This window comes from Pinus tabuliformis, chromosome X, assembly GCF_031772625.1.
Source record: "Pinus tabuliformis cultivar Carrire ecotype Pingquan chromosome X, CPIR1, whole genome shotgun sequence".
NCBI lineage: Eukaryota > Viridiplantae > Streptophyta > Pinopsida > Pinales > Pinaceae > Pinus > Pinus tabuliformis.
Genome location: NC_142308.1, coordinates 61,886,232 through 61,911,162, shown reverse-complemented (window position 1 = coordinate 61,911,162; position 24,931 = coordinate 61,886,232). Strand labels below are relative to the sequence as shown.

The following is a 24,931-nucleotide window of genomic DNA, read 5'->3' as shown; positions in this document are numbered from 1 at the left end:
ATTCTCAACATCTCTTTGTACTAGGCATCCAGTCATGGAGAATTTCAATTAACGCATTTGTTTTTAATAATTTCTGGTGGGTGTGCTAATTATTGCCTCTTTTTTATGTTGTTCTTGTAGGGTTATGGTCTGGCATGTGACATATGACTATAGGCTAATAAAACCTGTAAGGCCCTAAAATGCACTAAATTTAATGAATTTAACAGAGTTTAATCAAAATTTTAGCTCACAAATACCAGTATATGTAAAGTTAAATACAAAATTTTAACAATTTTTCTATTGAGTACCAACCTCTCTGCTCTATCGCGACTCTTGCTCCCGCTGTTTGTTTTTCTTTGAATTTGATGTCGATCCCAAACAATCCTCGTTCCCAATTTTGCTCTTGTTACTAAATGACCGAAAGCACCTAGCCAAGCTAAGCACAACCTTGATACTCAACTCCAAAATACTTCCCAACTGGAGTATTTCGGTCCCCCGTGCCCAAAAGCTTCAAGAATAATGGAATCCCAGCTCTGGTTCAGATCTCTAAATTCTCATTCCCGTCCTCCTCTTCCAGCAAAAATCCTCTCTTTTTTCCTCCTCTACGTGCCTGGGATATGTACCCTGCCTAGGTGGTCACCACCTTCTTCCACCGCTATCCTCAGATTTTATTCGACAGATTTATTTGTTACGTGTAACGTGAGGTGAAGGTCTGAGTATATATATCTTTAAAAAGGCTAGATATGTTTTAAACTTTAATGTTTTATTTTATTTTATTTTATTTTATTTATTTATTTTATAAAATTATATTTATCTTTTATATGATTTTAATTATGGTAACAAGGTCCATAGTTGTCAAATCTTTATGGTATTGAATTTGAATATAACTTTAACTTATAATTATATATTTATATTCATACATATTAATAATAATTAACTTATAACTTTAAACTCTATATATGTATCTTTTGAATGTCGGATTTTAGGTAATATCTTTCTTCTCGATAATTTAGGTGTTTTAGTCCCTTTTTCATTCATTTTAACATTTTTCCTAATTATTTAATAAGTATACTAGTGCAAGGCATGTGATGTGTGCATATGTAGTTATCATATGCATACATCGTATGCATGTTAATACTCTTTTGCTTATAGATCAAAATGGGTCATTACAAAACCAAACAAGGTGCAGACATCAATAAAGTATCAAATTCGATAAATTTAAATTTAAAAAAAAAAAAATGAAAAATGAGAACTCAGAGTATAAAATTGGAAAAGTGGTTGTAAGTATTGTCTAGATTTTAGCTTTTCTTTTTTAGTCCTCACCCTATTTTCTTGTTGCTTTATTGGATGGGTTATATTTAGAAATGCCAAGCATGCAAGAATTGGATGTTGATGTCACTTATATTGATCTCGCACATACATAATTTTTTGTTATTGTATTTTATATACATATAGGTAATAAAAGAGTGTACAATTGGTACAAATGGAAACCACACACATCTTCTGTACGAGATTTTGTTATCTTGCTTCCATATTATTTGCTTTCTACATTTTCAGCTATGACTACAATCAAAGTTGCATTGTTGCGCTGAGTAGATGTGACACCAATCTCACATATACAACATGATCTTGGGCAAACATTACTTCCACTATACTTGTATTAATTTGAGACCAATAGTCTTGTTATATTTCTGGACATTTAATGCCAATGCAAGTAAATCAAGTTCTATCCTCCTAGTCACCACCACCATAAAAGTGTTTTGGACAACTTTCCACCTCAGATAAATCTTCATCAAGGCTTACTTAAGGATGTGTTGGACTACAAGTCCTATCAACATATTTAGCTGAACATTAGAGCTTAATTCAATATCTTTTAACATCAAAGCTATCATGACCCTTATGGAACCTGTCCAAGAGCTCAAAGATAATTTAAGCCTTCAAAGTTCAAAGCTCCCATATCTGGAAGATATGTGTTGGGATTTCGGTTTCCTATCTATTTGGTAAGTTCAATGCAACTGCAACAATGAAACTTTGAATTCATGCAACACTGAATAAGGTTTTAGTCAAGGTGAAAATTTTCAGTTACTTTCATGATTTCATATAAGGCTCATATGCAAGGTTTTATGAGGGCAGGGACCAAGCCAAAAGTAAGCTAGAAAGAAAGAAAGAGGGATTTTATTTATGTCCACTAATGACTAAAATAGGTCAATGGACCTCAAAATTACAACAAATAATTGTAGCAATGTAAGCAGTGCTGAGGGTATCTCCTCCCTAAAGCTGTAAAAAACTAAATGAAAAATGGCATATCATGATAGAATGGAGACAAAATTTAAATCCATAATGGCTAAACCATTTGCAATAGAATATAACCCTGAAGGTGAAGATAGGGAACCCAATGTCACAGGAGAAAGACCATTGGTCAGAAAACCAGTCGGAAGCTAAAATACAAGAGTTGCCCTTAATTTATGTGCGAGTCTAAGGAGGGGCCAGTCAATCCATCTATAATGTGAAGTCATCAATATTGAGCTTACTAAATCCATTAGATGAGCTGCATAAACTAAGAGGATTTGGTTGGGCTACACTGTGCAGTAACCACAAGTTACACTCAGAAAGCCTCCTAACAGTCAAAGTTAATGAACTCCCAGTGGAGAGAAAATCTAGTGATGTGTTGTTGTTGACGAGATCTGGGCTAGATATGTGAGAAGGAAGCTATCTTTTTACACCCAAGCCTGGGATTAGTATATCAAATGGTTGTGGGCCACACCAAGAACAGGAGCACTGTCTAACCACACTAAAAATAATAGCATAAAATTTCTGGCTAAATTTCAATAAATCATTCAACTCTAAACTCTAAACACTGCCTAGCCACACTAAGAATATTAGCATATTGTTTCTGGCTAAATTTTTAACAAAACACTTAGCTCTAAACACAAGGTGTTGGTATATAACGTATATGAACTAACTATACAAATAAAAGAAAAAACACAAAAGATTAAATCAAAATACACCAATATATTGCAACCATTCTCTTACAAAGGGTATGCTCATATTACCACATAGATCCTCCAATGCACAAGGAAATCAACAGGCCTTTGACAATACTAGTACCTTGCTTTTCGAAAGATGAGGCAATGAAAATATATAAGTTGAAGCTGGGGCTGCAAAGAGAGTCAGCAGTAGAGATGCCATGAAAAGCCCAGGTAAACTACCTAAGCCTAACGAGATTGCACCCTCATCTCTCAATGGAAGAACAACAAAGTATGCACCTAGAAGCTGCAAATCAATGAAATAAATTATTAAAAGAAAAATCAACCTTTCATAAAATATGTAGTTCAATATGCTTTAATTATTGCATTTGTTCAAATATTCATTATAAGAATTGACTGTTTTTCGTATCATTATACCTTCGGATTAAGGAATAAAATAACTCACATATAATTAACAAAATTGGGTAAACCATTGAACTTAACAGGAAATATCTACAAGAATTAACAAAAGGCCAAGATAACATATCTCAATGGAAAACTAATATGAACAAGAATATCTCAATGGAAAACTAATTTACAATTCAAAAATATGAATTCTACAACCAAAGTCCATATTTTGAATTAACAAAACTAACAATCTCTACAGGTAATAACATACAGTGCAAGTATCGCCTTCCAGTGTTCCATGTGATCCTAAACGATTATGACCCATAAAACAGCATCAATATTTTCAATAAGCACTGCATGAAGGTGTTGGAACTGTAGCTTGGTAGGTTATTTTGTATCGGTCAAGTGCCATGACATGCAATGAATCACCAAAATTCTCTCACAGCAAAATTATTTAATTATTTCCTAAGTTTGCACCTTAGGCATAAAGTCACTCATTAAACTTTTGACTTTATTGGCCAACTTTTATAAAGTTACGAAGGCCAACGGACCATAGATCTCAAGTGTAGAGATGCAATCACAGCCCTCCATTGCTTGGAGATTAGGTCAGAAAACATAAAGAGAAAAATAGGTTGTTGGAGAGGATGATCAATTTGGCACAAGTGACTAGGCTTTTAGCTAAGAAACAGGGGGTCGAACTAACAGCAAGAGAGGACAGTGAATAGGTCAAGTTTCAAGGGCAGCAAATAGGCTGAGTTTGGACAGCAAGAAGACTATGTTTATCTGGGTCGCACATGCCAAAATCCTTACGATCATACAAGCTGAAATTTTCAAGGTTGTACAGGCTGAAATAGTCGGGTCATACAGGCCATATTCCCTGAAGCCATAGAACAGTATTTTATGGGTCAAATAGGCCACAAGGGCAAGCCATAACAAGGAAATTACTGAGTATTTTTGCTGCTGTAATTTTCTGAAGTGTACACTTGCTGTAATTGAAATTTCCAAGCTGATTAGAAGCCCAAACTTTGCTAGTTTTCCCACATTGGGGTTTCCAGGGTAAAACTGTGTCAAAATATTTTTATGTGCTTGGTTTTCTGGTTATTTTATTTCTATTGTGCATGCTGAGTTAGGAACCCAATGTATTTGGTGTCATAAAATTCAGATCTGAAAGTTAATTTTTATTTATGTTCCGAGTATAATTTTATTGGGCATAAAATCTGATCTGGGTTCAAGAAATCTAACATGGTATCAGAGCAATAGTCCCTGAGTATGAAACCAAGGGTGTTTGACACAGGTACCAGCTTAAAGCAGTTCAAGCTTTCAGCAGACAAGCGATTCAAGAGTTTAATCCATCGTGGCTATAAGTATTAGATATGAAGACAGACTGGAAGCATCCTCGAACTATCTTAAGTGGAGGGTCGAATCATAGTAATTCTCAAGGAGAACAAACTGTGGAACTTTGTCAACACAACAGCAGTTCCACGAGTTTCAGATCCAATTGCCCTAAACCTTCATGAGGTGAAAGAAGTGAGGGCACAGAGGATTATTCTGGATGGGGTTAAAGCAAGGTTACTTGGGAGCGGGAGCGGGAGTGGGAGCGGAAGCAGGAGCAGGAGAGCCATTTTCAAAAGCTCCCAGTTTGGGAGCGATTCTGTGAGCGACTTTTGATATAATATATATTTCTTTTATATTTTGATGCATATATGTCAACAAAAGCATCTTGAATGATGAACTAGATATAAAAAGCATAAAAACATAGATTGAACCATATAACAACAATCATCTAGAAATTATAATCTTCATCAACCACGTCCACAAGTTAGTAACATACAACATATTGAGTCTCATGATTCATCAATCTTAAAGTTTCAAGCTTTCAAAATTCAATATATAACATTTATCATAATTGATCACCAAAGTTGTACTTGTAAGCTAAGTGTAACCATTACAACAAAGAATATCTAACATGAAATGAAACAACTTTCAACTTTCATGAAGCATCATATTCATAATTCATTACCAATGAGTTATAATTGCCAACTTCAAACTTAAATTGTCATATATTGTTTACAAAAAATATCATAATAAATATGAAAGAGTCAACAGTTATTAAAACTACTAGAAACTAGAAAAGACAAGTAAATCTATTACATATAGCTTCCTCTTGCCACCACGAGAAATGTCTAATTTTTTAGTAGGTCGTGGTGGTCTTCTAGGAGTCTCCTCCCGCACAGTCGCATGACCAGAACCAGAAGGCACATGCCCTCTACGTGAGGATGTACATGGAGGCGGCAGCAGCAAAAGAACGATACTTGTTACTCAATCATTGGCACTACTACTGGATGGTGGGGGTGGCATGGTTGTTGTTGCTTCATCTTCATCTCTCATAAGTTCTGCTTCCAATTTTACAAGATGTATAGTGTCATCCTCCAAATTATCGTCCTCTCGGTGGTTGTCCCAAATTTTATATGTTGGATCCTCATAAGCCCGATCACAATAATGACTCAACAACCTCACGTTGTAGCGCACATAAACCAAGCTTTCTGCCCAGTTTTCATTGAGTATGTTTCTTCTCACATTATGTATGAAGTTGTAGGAGCTCCAACACCTCTCTGTAAAAGAAGCATTTACAACCTATGAGAGAACTTTTTTTGCCAATTTTGGCAGAAGTCCCATGCCGCTATATGCTTCCCACCATGTGAGAGCATCAAATATGTCTCTATCTTCCAATGCATGCAAAGAACCAAACAAACCAGTGCAACTAAAGTATCTGCCTAATGCAAGACACAGATTAGCACACTCCTCCTTGTTAGGTACCAACTTGTCTAATGCTTGCATATATCCTATAGATACCTCTGGATCTGTATTGGGTTTGACCCTAACCGCACCCCCAGGTGCAGGTTGGCCCAACCAAGATGGAAAGTAGTAGTTTGGCATAAGAATATACGCCAAGGCATGTAGTGGAATATCAAGTTTATTCCACCGTGTACACACACAATTGTGAATTAGTGTATACAACTTGGGATCATCTTTCTGAATAATATTTTTTATTTGCTCCAACATGGTATCCATCTGCTCCTACACCTCCCCAATCACGAGTTTATCTGTATCTGCAAAATGAATCATGTTATAAACGGGCTTAGTGTATTGCAATACTTGCCTCACACGTGCCCAAAACAAACCATCAAGAGCAGTATCCTCCACCTGTTGAAAACCTTGCTTTTCAATTGCATTTGTAGTACTGTCCTTTAATACTTAGCCAGTGTGGACTTGATACCATGCTAGCCAATGACTCCCTTACCTTCAAAAGGCGCCTGAAGGTGAGGTAATAGCTAGCAAATCTAGTCTTCGCAATCTTCAACAGCTCCAATCTTGAGTGACTACGAAAAAGCCCATGGGTATTGCTATGATCTGTAATAAATTTTATCATTTGTTTCCCTCTCTTGTACAAATCACCAATCCATTTGTATTGTTGGTTTTTGTTCTTAATAATATCATGCATCAAAAGGTTCATTGTGTGAACCCAAAACCCAAACCAAAATATGTTGGGGTATTTATCCTCAATAATTGCTCCCGCTGCCTTACAATTAGCAGCATTATCAGTGATCACTTGAATGACATTTTATGGTCCAAAACATTCAATTGTTTCAAGTAATGGTTCTGCAATGTTGATGTTGGTCTTGAACTTCTCTGAGTAATCATATGCTGAAAGAAAGATGGCACCACTAACAGACATAGCAAGAACACTTATCACTGGCTTGCCTTTTACATTTGTCCATCCATCAGATACAATGGACACACCATGCTAAGTCCAACGGTTCTAGCCTTGTCATACCCAGGGCTCTTGTATCCTTTAGGGGCATCATTTATGGCAGAAACCATTTCATGCCAATAAGGTGAGCGAAGAACATTGAATGGTATCCCACATGCATAGAGAAACCGTTAAATTTTTGAATCCACATCATTCCTACACCCTTCATCAAGGAAACCTAATATGGCTCTACGCCTTCAAGAGATGTTTGTTCATGTGCCTCCATATCCACTGCCATGGGAGGATGCTGAAGGAGTTTTATGTGCATGTTGATGTGATTGTGAGCTATGTTCAAAGAAACCCTTTGATTTTTTAGATTTGTATTGGGCTTCCTCCTCTTCCCTTATGTATTTGGCTCTATCTGTCGCTGACACACTTGCACAAGTTTTGATTCCTATTGATTTATCTTCATCCCATGGCCTTCTCCCACAGATGTGCCTTTTGGCACGGGTGTATGAACCTGTGTAAGTTTTGTTGCAATGGGGGCATGCAAATTTAATGGTTCCACCCGCTTTCCCTCCTTCAAGCCTAGAAACATATTTCCACAATGGGGTTTGGTCTTGTTTATTTTTTTGGGCCTCATCATGTTCACTCTCTTCCTCCTCACCAAGGTACTCCTCTCCGGGGTTTTCATCAAATCCACTATAACCCACTTCTTCATCCTCTTCTTCATCATGATCAACCCTCCTTCTTCTACTCTCCAACACCATAATAACCAAAAAAGGAACCAAGAAGAAGAAAATGCCAAGCCATATAACCATGATGTTTGAACTCTGAAGTTTTGAGTCTGCAAAAAATGGAGGAATGGGAATGGGAAATAGAGAAAAAAAAAAATATTTAGCAATGAACATAAAAAAAAACGCTAGATTAGAGTGTAGATCCTACCTCTTCGGCGTTCAATCCCAAGCCCCAATCTCCCCTTGCAAGCTCCTCAAGCTCCTCTCTCTTTCCCTCTCCAAGTTGCAAACTTTCTTCCTCCACTTGCTCTCCAATGGTTGAAGTGAATAATGGGAGGTGAGAGGGTCTTTTTATGCTTTTCCCCCTCCCCTTTCCCTCCCTTTCCTCTCCCCCCCCCCATCGTCGATCATTGCCCCTCTCTCTCGGCCGCGCGACCTTCTTTTTCAGCGCCGGACAAGAGTGATTTCTAAGAGGGGGAGCGACCGCTCCCCCTCTTAAAAATTGCTCCCGAAGCATACGGGCGCAGTCAAGGAGCGAACACTCCCAACCGCCCCCCTTAACGCTCCCTGTTGAAATTTGGTACCGGAGGACAGGTGGTTCCCTAAGGCTTTGATCTTTGGCCTAGGGAAAAGTGTCCAAAAGAATTTAATTTTTCTCCTAAAGTGACTTTATAATTTTTATAAAGTCAAATCTAATTTAAAAGTGACTTTAAGTGATAAAGTTACTAAAGTCTAATTTTAAAGTGACTTTAATAAAGTCAATGTAAAATTAGAAAGGAAAAGTAACTTTGGAAATAAATGACTAAGTGGGTCTTTATTAAAGTGGGGTGAACTAAAAAATAGAAAGTGAGATTTAAATGAGCATTTAATCTCAGCCCTAGATCTCAATCTATTTCAGCCATTGGATTTAGGGATCACCCAAAAGTCACTTAGGGTTAGATTAAAGGAGGAAAATGAGGAAAAAGAGGAAAAGGTCAACATTCTTTCATGAGCAGATTGGGAGAAGGAGAGCAAGAGAGCAAGGGAGATTTCTGGACAGGGAGGAGGAGGCAGCAGCTTGGCACACATTCCAAGGCAGCATTCCAGCAAGTCCATACAGCTGAGTTAGCATACAGTGAAAGGCAGATTTTTGGGCACAATTTTCAAGGAGGCCACACAACAGTTTGCACAGAAATTGAGCAGAAATCTGAGTTTACTGGCACGATTTTCAAGGAGGCCGTACAACAGATTTTCAAAGAGGTCGTACAGTAGTTTTCGACATAGAAATTGAGGAAATCATACAGCAAAATTTCTGGCAGCTTGCACGATTTTCTAGGCAGGCCGTATAGCAGAATTTAAGGCTGAAAATTGGCACAAAAATCGAGGAGGACATACAACATTTATTGCTGTTCAAATTTTGTTGTTTGCAAGTTTTTCCAGTTGGCTGTGAGGCACGGAAAACGAGATAAGTTGTAAAAGTTTACTTGCTGATTTTTGCTGAATATTTCTCACTGTAAAAAGCATTTTTTTCAGAAATAAGAATGAGCTCTCGAACTGGTTTTCCCCAAGAGTTGTAAGGGGTTTTTCCAGGGTCACCTTGACCAAAAATTATTGTGTTTAAATGTGTTAAATGGCTGTTTGTACCTGCTGATTTTTATTTCTGCATTTTCCAGCATCCTGTAAAATTCTAGAATTTGTGTTTTCAACAAAATTTATTTTTCAATTGTTGAATGTATGGATATGGGAAAGGGCATTTAACTATTTTGGAGAAATAAGGTGAAACTAAAAACCGGGGTGGGAAATGAGAAATTTTTACATGGTATCAGAGCTTGAGTGTTGAAGTGCAGTTTGGGACAGCAAGGAGGAAAATTACAGCCTGTTGATTTTTTAGTCAGAAAATTCCAGCAAGCTGATTTTTCACAAACAACAGTTTTATCTTTACTACAGCAGTGCTATTTTTCAGTTTTAGGACAGCAGGATGTCATTGGGATTGAGGGTGGAGGATAGGCTGGATGGGCATACAAATTACAGCGTTTGGAAGGAGAGAATGTAGAGTATCTTTGAGGAGGCAGAAGTCTGGGACATCATGGTGCATACCACACAGAACCCTGTTGTTGTGCCTACTGGTGCACTCAGTTCGCTGAGTATAATAAAAAGAACAACAAGGGTAAGAGACTGATTCTAGACGGAGTCAAAGACCATTGCATTCCTCATGTGAGAGGAAAGAGAAATGCCCATGAGATGTGGACAGCATTGTCCAATCTCTACCAGAGTACCAATGAGAACCGAAAAATGGTCCTGAAGGAGAAGCTGAAGACCATTAAGATGGGCAATGATAGTGCAGCTGGATATCTCACAAAGATTACTAATGTGAGAGATGAGTTGGCAGCAGTTGGAGAGGACATTCCACCCACTGAGTTGGTGCAGATTGCAGTGAATGGCCTCCCCCGTTCATGGATGAACTTTGCTGATGGGGTTTGTGCACGTGAGACCCTTCCCACATGGGAGAGGTTTTGGAATGATTGCATTGAGACAGAGATCAGGAAAGGTCAGCTTGGGGCAGCCAAGCCAGTTGAGCAGGATGAGGATGTAGCACTGTCGGCAGGAGGCAAGAAAGGCAAAGGGAAGAAGCAGGCTTCCACAAGCAATGGTGGGGGCAAAGGCAAAGGTAAAGGTAAACAGGGTAACACATAGAAGGACTATTCCAAGGTGAAGTGTTGGAATTGTCAAAAGATGGGACACTATGCAGTTGTGTGTCCGGAGAAGAAGAAGAAGAAGGGGAAGAACCAGAGCGTGGCAGCTTCAGCAGAGGTTGAGGACTTTGCAGTTCGTTTTGACCGGGAGTTTGGGTTCACTGCGTATGAGTCCTCTATTGCAGGATCACCTGCCACACAGGTTCAGAGGGAGCATGCTTTTCCCTCGATTAGCAAAGCATCTTCCGGTATCTAGTATGTGGACAGTGGGGCTTCACGTCACATGACAGGAGTCCGTGAGTACTTCTCAGAGCTTTCAGAGAGTGCACTGATATAGAGGTAGTACTCAGTGATGACAGAGTTGTTAGAGCAGTCGGCGTGGGGACACTGACATTTCAAAGGGAGTCCAAACCTCCCTTGAAGGTGTCAAATGTTCTTTATGTGCTAGGGATGAGGAAGAACCTCATATCCATCTCAGCTTTGGAGGACAGAGGATATGAGGTACTGTTTAGAGGAGGAGTGTTGATGTATCCCAGGGGCACTCCAGTTGATTCAGCTAGAGTGATAGTTGTACGCCATGCAAAGGTGTACAAGTTTGCATTCAAGTCCCTTTTGGCATTAAACATTAGTACTGACAGCAGAGCTAGCAGTTCTGAGTTGTGTGAGATTTGGCACCGCAGGATGGGACATATGTATCATGGAGCCTTGAGGACCTTGCGGGAGATCACTACAGGTGTGCCAGATTTCAGTATTGATCACTTTGATACTTGCATAGGATATGCGATGGGCAAGTTTGCCAAATCCCATTTTCCCAGCAGTGACAGCAGAGCGACTGGGATACTTGATTTGATTCATTCCGATGTGAGTAGTCGGATGTCTCATGTTTCCTTGAGTGGATATGAGTACTATGTTTTATTCATTGATGATCACTCTAGGAGGACCTGGATTTATTTCTTGAAGACCAAGAGTGAGGTCTTCAAGCGGTTTCAGGAGTTTAGAGCTCTTGTGGAGACACAGACAGGTCGGAAGATCAAGTCCCTGAGGTCGGACAATGGGGGAGAGTACACCCTTGGAGAGTTTGTTGACTATTGTGCGGAGGCAGGCATTAGGAGGGAGTTCACTGTTCCTTACAACCCCCAGCAGAACGGGGTTGCGGAGAGGAAGAACAGATCCATCGTAGGGGTTGCCAAAGCCATGTTACATGATCAGGGGTTGCCATTGTTCTTGTGGGCAGAGGCCTGCAACACAGTTGTTTATTTGCAGAACAGGAGTCCGCATCGTGCCTTGGGGCACATGACTCCGGAGGAGGCTTTTTCTGGGAAGAAGCCTGATATTGGTCATCTTCGTATCTTTGGATGCATTACATACTCCTACATACCCAAGGAGAAGAGGACCAAACTAGAGCCCACCGCAGAGAAGGGTATCTTTGTGGGCTACAGTGAGACCTCAAAGGTCTTTCGAATCTACATTCCTGCACAGAGGAAAGTTGTTGTCAGGCGGGATGTGAAGTTCGAGGAGGACAGGGCCTTTAGGAAGTCATGGGAGTATCTGGATCAGCCAGACCCTCAACAATAGTTGAGTCAGTCGCAGGGATCTAGTGGCCAGGGATCAGGAGGATCAGGAGATCAATCTATGAGGATGTCAGGTCCGTCAGTGAGCAGTGGCTCGCCAAGCCAGAGGGGTGGTGCTCCAGGCAGCACGCAGAGCAGTTCAAAGAGCACTTCACTAGGGAGTCCAATGATGGACAGTTCACATGGTACCTCAGCTTCTACAAGTTCAGGTGCAGGCAGGAGGACAGCAGACAGACAGTCAGGAGTTCAGGCTACTGATGGTGATGAGGAGGAGGAGTTTCATTCTCCTATGGGAAAAGCATGCTCAAGGAAGAGAAAGCCCAAGTGGCTTCAGGACACCTTGAGAGATGCCACATCTGTTGCTGAGCCGAAGAGGCCGGTCAAAGAGAGTAGACCACCTGAGAGGTTTTGTAGCTATATGGCGATGGTTACCAGCATCCTTGACTCTGAGCCTTCTAGCTATGAGGAGGCAGCTAGCCAACAAGTCTGGAGAGAGGCCATGCAGGAGGAGTATTCTTCTATCATGAAGAATGATGTTTGGGAGGTGGTGCCGAGGCTTGAGGGCAAATCCGTGGTTACTTCCAGATGGCTTTACAAGGTAAAGCATGCTGCAGATGGTAGCATTGAGAAATTCAAAGCGAGGTTTGTGGCTAGAGGGTTCTCCCAAGTAGAGGGAGTTGATTATGAGGAGACCTTCGCTCTCGTGGCTCGATATACTTCGATCCGCTCCATTATATCGATAGCAGCAGAGATGGGTTGGAAGATCCACCGGATGGATGTGAAGACTGCATTTCTCAATGGCTTCATACAGGAGGAGGTATACATTGAGCAGCCACAGGGATTTGAGGTGCATGGGAAGGAGTCCCATGTGTGCAGACTGAAGAAGGCCCTTTATGGCCTGAAGCAAGCTCCCAGAGCTTGGTACTCCAGGATAGATACATACTTGCAGGGGATGGGTTTCACAAAGAGTGAGGCAGATCCGAACCTTTACTTTATTGTGATAGGTGAGGAGCCTCTCATTCTGGTGTTGTATGTGGATGACTTGGTCATTACAGGTGCTGAGCGACTCATAGAGCGCTGCAAGAGAGATCTTGCGACGGAGTTTGAGATGAAGGACATCGGCTTATGCATTACTTTTTGGGTTTGGAGGTGTGGCAGGAGGAGGGGCATTTCTTCCTGGGCCAGGGGAAGTATATTGTGGACATCCTTGGTAGATTCCACATGGAGGATTGTAAACCCATGTCGACACCGATGATTACCAACTGGAAGAAGCTTCATGCTTCGGATTCCGAGTTGGTGGATCCCACATTGTACAGGCAGCTGATTGGTTCCTTGATGTATTTGGTCAACACTAGACCAGATATTTGTTTTGCAGTCAACACGATGTGTCAGTTTATGTGTGAGCCTAGGAAGGTTCACTGGGTGGCTACAAAACACATTTTACGGTACTTGCAGGGGAGAGTGGATTATGGTCTGGACTACAGGCAGGGGGATGGAGTGAGATTGGCAGGTTATGCTGATTCTGATTGGGCAGGTTGTGCTTCTGATAGGAAGAGCACTTCAGGGAGCTGTTTTGGATTGGGTTCAACAGTAGTGTCATGGTTCAGCCGGAAGCAGCAATCAATAGCATTGAGTTCAGAGGAAGCAGAGTATATGGCAGCCAATCTAGCTAGTTGTGAGGCCATCTCGCTTCGCAAGATGTTTGGCTTATTTGGTTAGCCGTTGAGACCTTCAGTGATTTACTGTGATAATCAGAGTTGCATTAAACTCACGAAGAATCCAGTATTTCATGACAGGTCAAAGCATATCGGGATCAAATATCATTTCATTAGAGACTGTGTTCAGAAGGGCGCTGTGAAGCTTGAGTATATTCCCACTGATGAGCAGGTTGCAAATATTCTTACCAAAGCCTTACCACGGGGCAAGCATGACTACTTCAGAGACAAGATGGGTGTGGTGAGGAACACCTTCCTTGGTAAGAGGGAGTGTTGAAATTTGGTACCGGAGGATAGGTGGTTCCCTAAAGCTTTGATCTTTGGCCTAGGGAAAAGTGTCCAAAAGAATTTAATTTTTCTCCTAAAGTGACTTTATAACTTTTATAAAGTCAAATCTAATTTAAAAGTGACTTTAAGTGATAAAGTTACCAAAGTCTAATTTTAAAGTGACTTTAATAAAGTCAATGTAAAATTAGAAAGGAAAAGTGACTTTGGAAATAAATGACTAAGTGGGTCTTTATTACAGTGGGGTGAATTAAAAAATAGAAAGTAAGATTTAAATGAGCATTTAATCTCAGCCCGAGATCTCAATCTATTTCAGCCATTGGATTTAGGGATCACCCAAAAGTTACTTAGGGTTAGATTAAAGGAGGAAAAGGTCATTCATTCTTTCATGAGCAGATTGGGAGAAGGAGAGCAAGAGAGCAAGGGAGATTTCTGGACAAGGAGGAGAAGGAGGCAACAGCTTGGCACACATTTCAAGGCAGCATTCCAGCAAGTCCATACAGCTGAGTTAGCATACAGTGAAAGGCAGATTTTTGGGCACGATTTTCAAGGAGGCCGTACAGCAGTTTGCACAGAAATTGAGCAGCAGAAATCTGAGTTTGCTGGCACGATTTACAAAGAGGCCGTACAGCAGATTTTCAAGGAGGTCGTACAGCCGTTTTCGGCACGGAAATCAAGGAAATCGTACAGCAGAATTTCTGGCAGCTTGCACGATTTTCTAGGCAGGTCGTACAGCAAAATTTAAGGCTGAAAATTGGCACAAAAATCGAGGACGTAAAGCATTTATTGATGTTCAGATTTTGCTGTTTGCAAGTTTTTCCAGTTAGCTAAGGCACGGAAAACGAGAAAAGTTGTAAAAGTTTACTTGCTGATTTTCGCTGAATATTTCTCACTGTAAAAAGCATTTTTTCATAAATAAGGAGCTCTCGAACTGGTTTTCCCCAAGAGTTGTAGGTGGGTTTACCAGGGTCACCTTGACCAAAAATTACTGTGTTTAAATGTGTTAAATGGCTGTTTGTACCTGCTGATTTTTATTTCTGCATTTTCCAGCATTCTATAAAATTTCCAGAATTTGAGTTTTCAGCAAAATTTATTTTTCAGTTGTTGAATGTATGGATATGGGAAAGGACATTTAACTATTTTGGAGAAATAAGGTGAAACTGAAAACCGGGGTGGGAAATGAGAAATTTTTACACTCCCAAAATCGCTCCCCCTTCGAGAGCGTGCTCCCGACTAGCTCCCGAGCGAAGCGCGAATTCGGAGCAAGGACGTGAGGGGTGGGCACTCCCCCGCAAGACTGGGTTAAAGACCACTTGATACCAGATCTATTCGAGAAGAAGACAACTAAAGAAATGTGGGATGCACTCACCAAGTTGTACCAAAGCAACTACCATACTCGAAAAATGGTACTAAGGGACCAGTTACACAACATAAGAATGTCCAAGGGTGAGGGCGTAGCTTCCTACTTGACCAAAATCACTCAACTATGGGATGAGATTCTAGTTTTAGGGGAGAAAATCCCTAAACCAAAACTAGTGCATATAGCCCTAAATGGCTTTACAAAACAGTGGGATGTGTTTGTGAAATGCATCGTGGGTTGAGTGTGAAAATTTGGAAGACTCAAATTTCTACTGCAGAAACTGATTAAGTTTCTTCTATTTGTCAAATAACTAAACAAATTATTTACTGTGTTCTATGGTAAATATTGAAACTAATAGACTGCAGCCTCAACTAATTAAATTAATATGCGGAAACAAAAATCTGAGCAAGAAAGAAATAACACACAAGTGACACCGTTACTTTTGGACCAATGTCCCCGAAAAAACCTAATGTGGGAAAACCAGTGCAGCAGCTAAGGGTTTGTATTATTAAGCAGTAATTTTTTAATACAACCTTTGGATGCCTTGTTGGCCATCTAATACAGAGAATCTAACTAACAAAGAGATGAGTGAGATATACCTCACACTATCACTGGAGATCCAGCATTGATCTAGCCACTGAATGGCTAGCCCCTAGCTGCCTCTACGCAGTTTCTGTGCAATCACTGCGTTGCTCTGCGTCACAGCTTTTGGGGCCTGCGTCTTTCCTTTTGGCTGATTGATTTGCTTCTGGAACTTCGACTTCTGCCCTCCTGGTCTCACACCCCGGCTTCTGGCTCTAGAATTCGACTCTCCAGCAAATTTCGGATCTCCTCTTAGGCTCTACGCTACCTCTGCATGGTTCTACGTTGCCCAGCGTGGCCTCTGCGCTGCCTCCTCCGGATCTTTCTCTGCCTTCTCTACGATATATCCCCGGATCAGGAAACTCTCCAACCGGAAACTATCTTTGCCCCACTACAAGAAATCACCTCGATCACTTCTCTGGCAACTGCTACGCTGCTCTCTTCAAAAATCGATCTCTTGATCTCTTACTCGATGTGTTTTCCAAATTCCCATCAAGCCTCCTCTTATAATCTTCTCGTTGAAAACCAACGGCCCAGATTAGATTCTAATCAATGGCTTAGATCATTTTGGCTTGATCCTCGTCTTCTTCTAGAAGTTTCACCCCTAGTTTGTGTTGATTTTGGGTAGCATCAAATGTGCTCTAGCCATGAAAATTGTTGGAGAGGCTAAAGCACATGAGATCTCCAAGACCCAGAAATGGTTTGGGGAAATTCTACCCGGTGAAGGAGATATTAAAATAATTAATATTTTCAATGGGTTCCTAAGTCTAAACTTAGGAAAATAAAAATATTAATGGGTATTAATATACAATTGGGTTAGAAGATTCTAAATGACATGGATCAAGCCAAATCTAATCTTAGCTATTGATTAGAGATGTAAACTCAGTCATTGAAGACTCAACAGAAAAAGTATAAGAGCAAGCTTGAGGGTCAGTTGGAGATACACCAGAGTAATTAGTCATTTGATTTACTAGAGTGGGGTTCGCTAAGTAAAGTCAAATCGGTGATCAGCAGCGAGGCGCAGTGAGTACCGGACAAAGAGGCAGAGATAGTGTCGAGAGACTAGCACAGAGGCAGAGAGGCAGATGCAGAAGCCAGAGCAAGCCACACAAAGCCCAGCAAAGACAACGCAGAGGCCAGAGGGCTTGTGTCATCCACACAGAGGGCAGCAAGAGTGATGCAGAGGGTCCCAGAGGCTGCACAGTGCCTCAGAGGGCTGACGCAGAGGGTTCTGAGGCTGACGCAAAGGCCAGGAGGGTTGACGTGGTGCTTCAATGTTGCTGGAGAGGGTTTCATGGGGTAGGTTTTCTAAATACCTGCTTCCGAATACAGAGGTATTACTGTCGGTTATTTTTCTCTGTCGGGTGAGCCAGTTTGGCACCCAATTGTACTCAAGGATACTACATAATAATAAACCCCCAGAATTGTTGCACCAGCTTTCCCGCATTGGGGTTTTCCAGGGATGAGTTGTCCAAAAATAATGGTGTCACTGGTGTCATTTCTATTTCTTTCCATTGTCAATCTGTAGATGGTTGAGACTATATTGTGTTTATTTCAATGTTTATATGTTTAAATAACTTGTTTGTAATTAACAAGTAGGATAAATAAACCAGAAGAATACAAATAAAATTTCTAACAGGTAATACTTAGAAATTTCAACATCGTATTAGAGCATGGTTGCAGATCACAAGAGAGCTAAAGGCACCAACTGAAACAGAGCATCTGCAGCAGAAACAGTTGTCCCGAGTGACAGAAGTTGTTCCTAAGCAGAAAACAGTAAAGAAGGGGTGACACAGAGGGTTGCATCATCAGTTCGAGCCAGAGAAGGGACCAGCGAAGAAGCAGTGAAAGGCAGAAAAGGCTCACGAAGAGCCACGTCATCCTGCTCAGCCAAGTAGGAGTGACGCAGTTGGCTAGTGGAGCGATTCAGCCACTATCGGGATTGCACAAAGCTTAGAGGCTCAATTTTTCAGTTGTTGGGGCATAGGAAGTTGTGGGCAGATTGTAGAGTGTGAAGTTGGTGGGGCGCTGTTGTTGTTGAGACAAAACAGTACCTAACGGGACAGAACCAAGGTAGAAGGGAGTCGCTACCTAGGCGGATTTCTAGCCAAGAAATCCTGATCAGTGTTGCAGGACCAAAGGAGATCAGAGAGGTGCGCTTAGACTGTTTGCAGAAGGATTTCCAGGAGGGAAATCGAGACTCAGAGGCAATCTAGAAGAATAGGAAGGAAGTACAGAATCAGAGGGAGTCAAAGAGAACTTCCAAAAGGGAAGTAGAGACTCAGAGGAGTCAAAAAGAAGAGTAGAGATGGCGATGAACGGACTGAGGGATCACGATAGGCTGGATGGGGCGTCCAACTTTGTCATCTGAAAGGCCAGGATCCTGTCTGTTCTAGATAGACATCGCATCAAGGCCTTTGCCTTGAGAACCGTGGCTATCCCAGTCGACCCAGCTGATAACGAAAAGTATGAGGATGTGATGGCCAAGTCAAAGAGCATAATCCTTGATGGGGTCAAGGATCATGTAGTTTAGTATATTGCCAAGAATAATATAGCAAAGGAAATGTGAGACACCTTGACGACATTGTATCAGGGCACTTCCATGCAGAGGAAGATGCTAGTGGAGAATCAGTTGCAGTTGTATCAGATGCAAAAGGGGGAGCAGATAGATCACTTCCTCGGCAGATTGAAGGGGATTCAGGACCAACTTACTTCCATAGGGGCCACACCAGATCAAGAATTAATGGTGAGGACCGCCCTAAACACAGTCTCCGAGGAGTGGGAGACATTTGTCCAAAGCATTTTGGGCAGAGCGAATCTTCCAGATTGGGAAGAATTGTGGGCAGCTCTTCACCAAGAAGAGATCAGACGGCTGACCAAGACAGGAAGTAGTAGCAAAGGAGCCCGGGTCAAGAAAGAAGAGGAAGAGGATGCAGCTTTGGCATCTGCGAGGCAGCAAGGGAAGAGGAAGAAAAAGGACCTCTCCAAAATTAAGTGCTTCAACTGTGGGGAGTGTTGACCACTATGTGTCAACGATCCATAGCAGTACACCCCCTTTTTTCGCAAACAGGATAGCGCCTGATCGACGTGTCCATGCCGTTCAACTATCATCATCAGCCTGATCATCATGTTATATTGTAAACCCTTTCTTCATATGTAAATTGTAAATAATCTCAGCAGATCTGTGTTGTGTATGTAATTGCCTAGGTAAACCTAATTTTCTGGTGACGATCTACATTCCGGGAAGTTTTGTCTCACTGATCCATTCTCAGATGGTCGGCAGAGTTTTCCTTCAACCTTACCCCAAAGCTGGAGTGGATTTTGTCACTAAGATCTTAGGGGAGTCCTAGTGTTCTAGATCGAGTCTATGTAAAAGTGATTTGAGAACAATCTTAACTATTTGGTTAGGTTATTTTATTACAAATTGCTTGGTCTGTTGTATTATATTTGTGTCGCAGAATTGGGTAGTCTATGAGGGTCTTTTGCAAATTGGTTTTCCCCCTTCAGATGTAAAAAATGTGAAAATTATGATGTAAAGTGTCCTGAGGGTTGGAAAAATAATTTATCCCCTCATAGATTAATTAATTAAATTTTCTGGCCAAAATTAATTAAAATCCTAAGCCAGAAATTTAATTAATTCTAGGTCCTAGGTAAATTTAAATTCTCCGAAGGCAAAATTCGTTGGTCCTTAAAAAATTAAATTTTAAAAAATCCAGGGACTAAGGTAAATTAATTATTTTGCTAAATTTTAAGCCCTTGTTCCCTAGGGTTAAGACAAAGTCAAAATTTTGAGGAAATTAATTCAAAAATTTAATTTTTGAATTAATTAAAAAACATTTAGTTGAAAATTTCGAGTTTCCTCAATAATTTAAAATTTCGATGGATGAGATTAAAAGAAATTTTGATCCTCATCAACAGTCGAGATTGCTTTGATGTGGATCACTCAAACTAGTTGTTGGAGGATTTATCTTTAAATAGGAGGTCATTTGTCAGTCAGTTCATATGATCTCTAGATCGTGTACTAAGAGAAATGCTCACTTGTAATCTTTTATGAGCAATAAAGAAAGACTTTGGGGTTAATTTCTGTTGGTGTTACACTTCGTGGAAATACTGTAAGATGTGTTATTTTCATGCATAGATTTCTTTTTAGCCATTGATGATAGCTTTCTGAAGAGTGATTTGAGTACAGGTATCTTTCTCAATCGCTGGGGTTCGAATGATAATTTAAGTTTTGAGTATAATAGCAGGTATCTCTATTAAATCTGAATTTTATTATCGTTTTCTCGCTCTATGTTGATTGCTGAATTGAGTTTTGTAGGGAAGTCTTGATTTTTAAATCATCGAGCGTTCAGGGAAATTCTCAGTTGAACCAACCAACTCCCGATCCGTGTTTTTTGAAGAGCCCAACTTAAATATGATCTCGGGCTTATCATAAGATACTTTTTATGGGTGATGCATGAAGGGTTTTCAGCTCAATAACTCTTTTAAAATTTGAAAATTTAAAATTTTTCTGTGCTAAACCGATAGATCGGGCTGTTGAAAACCTCAGATTATCAGATCTAGGAGCAGAGTTGGCCTCACACTCCCTAGATCTGATAAATCTGCCATTCATGTATATAAATCTGTAATTATTTTTAGTTTTCTAACTTGGGTTTTCGGGGTTTTAGTTTTTTGGGTCATTGAATATATTGTTTGGGTGTTTCTTGTTGTCCTGTAGCTGCAGATCTAAAGCTGAAAGCTGTGCAGAGTCTAGATCTAGGCCCTGGAGGGTAAGATCTGGATCTTTGGGGTCCATTAGCATCATTTTGGCAGGGATCATATCAAGATTTCACAATCCAAGAGTTTAAATTTATTTGTTTTCAAATCTGGAAATTTTCGTGGGGGTTTCATTAAGAAATCTGAAAAAGAAGGATTAATTTTAAATTAAGATTGCTAGAATTTTTTTGAGGTTCTAGTGATTTAAAGAATTTCTGGGCCACCATTTTGCAGATCGATTTGTTGCCTGGTCTCAGGGTTCACTCTGCAATTTCGAAAAAAAAAATCAGGACCCTCGTTGCCCTCCATCGCTGCCACCAAACCCTGTGTTTTCTCATCCTCTGGCATCAAATTCGTTGCTGCCATTCTACTTGCAATCCGAGTTTTATTTCCCTCACCTGTTGTCCTTATCTGGCTCCCCATCGCTCTATCCTTCACGCAGCCTTCTCCAGCCCTCACACAGATCTCTCTTACGCTTCTCATCCAAGCATCCGTCGTGCAAACACAAGATCAAAACCTACATATTGCCTCCTTTACGCAGCCTTATTCTCTATCCCGCCACTTAAACCGCAGTCATTCTTCTCTTCCTCCGCAGCAACAACTTCCTAAACCTGTTATCTGTCTGCCCTTCCAACTCCATCCACGTGCTATTCATTGTCTGCTGCCTTTCACGCTGCCTTCCCTTCCACGCATATTCGCATCCTTTTCACGTTGTCGAACCCTTTCGCAAACCTACACACAACAGCATCGAACTTCTCTTCGCTGCTGCCGATGAGCTCTCACCTGCAAACCTGCACAACAGCGACACGCATTCGATTTTTTGTTTATTTGTCACAAATGGGTATGTTAGGTTTAGTATATATAAATTTCTTTAGTTTCATTTGATCTTAGGCTTAGGTTAGTTTAATGCGTTTTAAATTTTATTTTTTTTTATTTATTTGTTTTGATTCATTTAAAAAAAATAATAATAATATCAAATCAAAGTTCCATTTTGGTCTCCTTTTTATTTTTGATTTGGTTTTCATTAATTTATTTTGACTTTGATTTGTTTTGTTAAATTTAAAAAACAATCTCAAAAAAATAAAATCTCAACAAATTTAAAATTCTCAAAATATACAAAATCATTAAACAAAAAAACAAAAAAAAACAAAAACAAAAAAAAAAATCCTTAGAGTTAAAAATCCTAAAAACATTAAATATTATAAAATTCTAAGAAATCTAAAAGATTAAAAATCAAAAAACAATAAAAAATTAAAAAAGTTCGAAGCATTAAAAAAATCTAAAAACTTCATAACACTTTTGAAAAACCTAAAAATCCTAAACATTAAAAAATTCTAAAAATTTTAAATTTGTGACTTGAGAATTAAAAATGAAATAAATTAAGGGGTTTTTGCTTAAATATTAAAATTTTTAATGTGGCCTATGGCCCATTAAAAATTTTGATTTTTTAACCCATTGATTTGTTTTACTCCATTAGTTATTGCCCAAGGGTAATTAAAATTTAAAGTTCTTTAGTGTTATTAAATGCATGTTTTCCTATGGTCAAGTGCGACAAGCGTTTTAAATCAGATTTATTGATGGAGAAAGATAATTAATTCTAGATCTTGGTCATTAACAATGATCATTTTAAATCTGGAATCATCTTGCATGATACAGTTTTGGGCATTTATATTGATTATTCATGATTGTCAGTATTCGTCACATATTGGAAAATTGTTCTAGATAACTTGTTTTACATAATCTATAGTTAATTCAAATCGAGGGCACTGGTTTATAATTATTCATATCTTGTGGTCGTGTCTTGGTTACATTAGCATTTAATCTATTCATCTGAGTTAATCAAGATTCATTTACATTCATCAAGTTGTTCATCTTTAAAATCTCCTAGAGCCCGTGTTCCATCAGCTTTCTCATCCATTTACCTTAGGGACTACCCCCCTTGACTTTCCAAGGAGGGAGTCTAAACAGAGTGAGTAAGGATCAGGAGTGACAGCCCTTACTCTGAGCGTTGTCGCGGTGCCTTGCCACTTTGTGCGACAACAGGGCGCTAGGCCATTATGCAACCCAGTGTCATAGGAAGAAGAATAAGGGAGAGGCGTCTAACTCCAAGGCAACACCAGCGAAGGCGGAAAAGGAGGTAGAGGATGATGACGATTGTGCCATGAGTGTTCATACACCTCTAAAGAAGAGGTGGGGAGACATCGAGTTGTAGTCAGGACTCAGGAGGACTACAGGAGATGAGGGGCAGGATCCTTGAGGTACCCAAACTCTTGGATCATATCTGGCTATGAGAGCCCAGAAGTGACAGTAGCAAGATGGCGGATGTCGGTAGAAGCGAATGCGGATGGAGCGGCAGAGAGTGCTAGAGTGTAGTAGTACCTAGCAGCGCAGTGCGGGTTGCAGCAGTGCGAGGGGCACAGAGGAGGTTGCAGCAGTGCAGGAAGGCACAGAGATGCTTGCAGCAGTGCGAGAGGCACAGAGTTATTGCAATAGCACAGATAAAGCAAAGGGAGCACAGTATAGCAGCAGAGAGAGCTTCAGCATCAGGAGGCCTTCTAGCCTTACAAGGATGTCAATAGTTGGGTAGATCAATTACCATCGTCTCAGTAACTGAGTTGTAGTGTAGCAGTAGTAGTGGTAGTGCTATGGGCAGCACGATGCAGCATGAGGAGAGAGGGTTGCAGTGCAAATGCAGTGTTGGGAGGAAGGACCAACAACAGCACGGATGCAAAGGCGTTGTCGTACAGACATAGCAGTGGCAGTGGTAGAGTCATGGGCAGCAATACAAGATGCAGCAGTGCAGAGGATGTTGGGCAAGAAGGCCAAGCATCAGCATAGGTATCGGTGCCGGATGATCAGAGTGATGCTCAGTGGTGGAGTATTACTAGAGCACATTTCTCGCTAAGAGGGAGTGTTGATTTGGGGTAGCATCGGATGTGTTCTAGCCATGAAAATTGGTGGAGAGGCTAAAGCACATGACATCTTCAAGACCTAGAAATGGTTTGGGGAAATTCTACCACGTGAAGGAGACATTAAAATATTTAATATTTTTAATGGGTTCCTAAGTCTAAACTTAGGAAAATAAAAATATTAATGGGTATTAATATAAAACTGGGTTAGAAGGTTCTAAATGACATGGATCAAGCCAAATCTAATCTTAGTCGTTGATTAGAGATGTAATCTCAGCCATTGAAGACTCAACAGAAAAAGTATAAGAGGAGGCTTGAGGGTCAGTTGGAGATACACCAGAGTGATCAATCATTTGATTTACTAGAGCAGGGTTTGCTAAGTAAAGTCGAATCAGTGATCAGCAGCGAGGGGCAGTGAGTACTGGACAGAGAGGCAGAGATAGTGCTGAGAGACCAGCGCAGAGGCAAAGAGGCAGACGCGGAAGCTAGAGCAAGCCACGCAGAGCCCAGCAGAGACAGCGTAGAGGCCAAAGGGCCTGTGTCATCCATGCAGAGGGCAGCAGCAATGATGCAGAGCATTGTAGATGGTTACCAAAACTGATGTGGTAGTCTACAATTAGACTAATGGTTCACTTCAAAACCAATCAGTTGCGCGTTAATAATATTATGTACATGTATCTCCTCCCGAGGGTCCCACTAAGCTGACCAATCACCATCGGTCCCACTTGACTTTTCCACCCATCAGCACTTCAATCTGCACCATTGATTTGCTTACCCAATCCTATGGATATCGTGATGTATCGTGCACCAACTAGCCCGGCCGATCTCCACCGTCGATCTATCCCGTCCGATCCAACGACTACCGCGCAATATCGTGCGTTGTCTAGCACGATTGATATCAGGTCGAGAGCGCGCGAGAAAAGTGGTTTTCCCATGCTACATGTCACCAGCTTAGGTTAATCGCGTGAATTTGAAAAATACCATTTACCATTCTTTAAGCGCGCGAGATATCGCTTACCACTTGGGAATATTGCTCACGTGCTTAATACGCGCTTTTAATAAATACGTTTTAACAAAGGTTTAGCACTTAAGCCTGGAATAACCCTTAATGCTAACCGACTGTGACTTATCAATAAAATGCATAAACAGAAAATAATACCCGATTAGGGTCCAGAATGCCGATACGCAGATTCGAGAGAAATTCTGCACCAGGAATAACTCGCAACACCCCACTTAATCAA

At 40.6% G+C, this 24,931-nt stretch overlaps 1 protein-coding gene across 4 annotated transcripts in view; it reads right to left on the bottom strand.

Moving 5' to 3' along the window:
* LOC149138329 (TLC ATP/ADP transporter) overlaps positions 1 to 24,931 on the bottom strand; it is a 272,205-nt gene that overhangs the window by 145,633 nt on the left and 101,641 nt on the right. For all 4 annotated transcript variants that reach the window (XM_089447588.1, XM_089447586.1, XM_089447585.1 and 1 more), the window contains one exon: positions 3,088 to 3,252. In XM_089447588.1, the coding sequence (XP_089303714.1) occupies positions 3,088 to 3,168 (81 nt within the window). In that variant the 5' untranslated portion in view covers positions 3,169 to 3,252. The remainder of the gene's footprint in view (positions 1 to 3,087; positions 3,253 to 24,931) is intronic.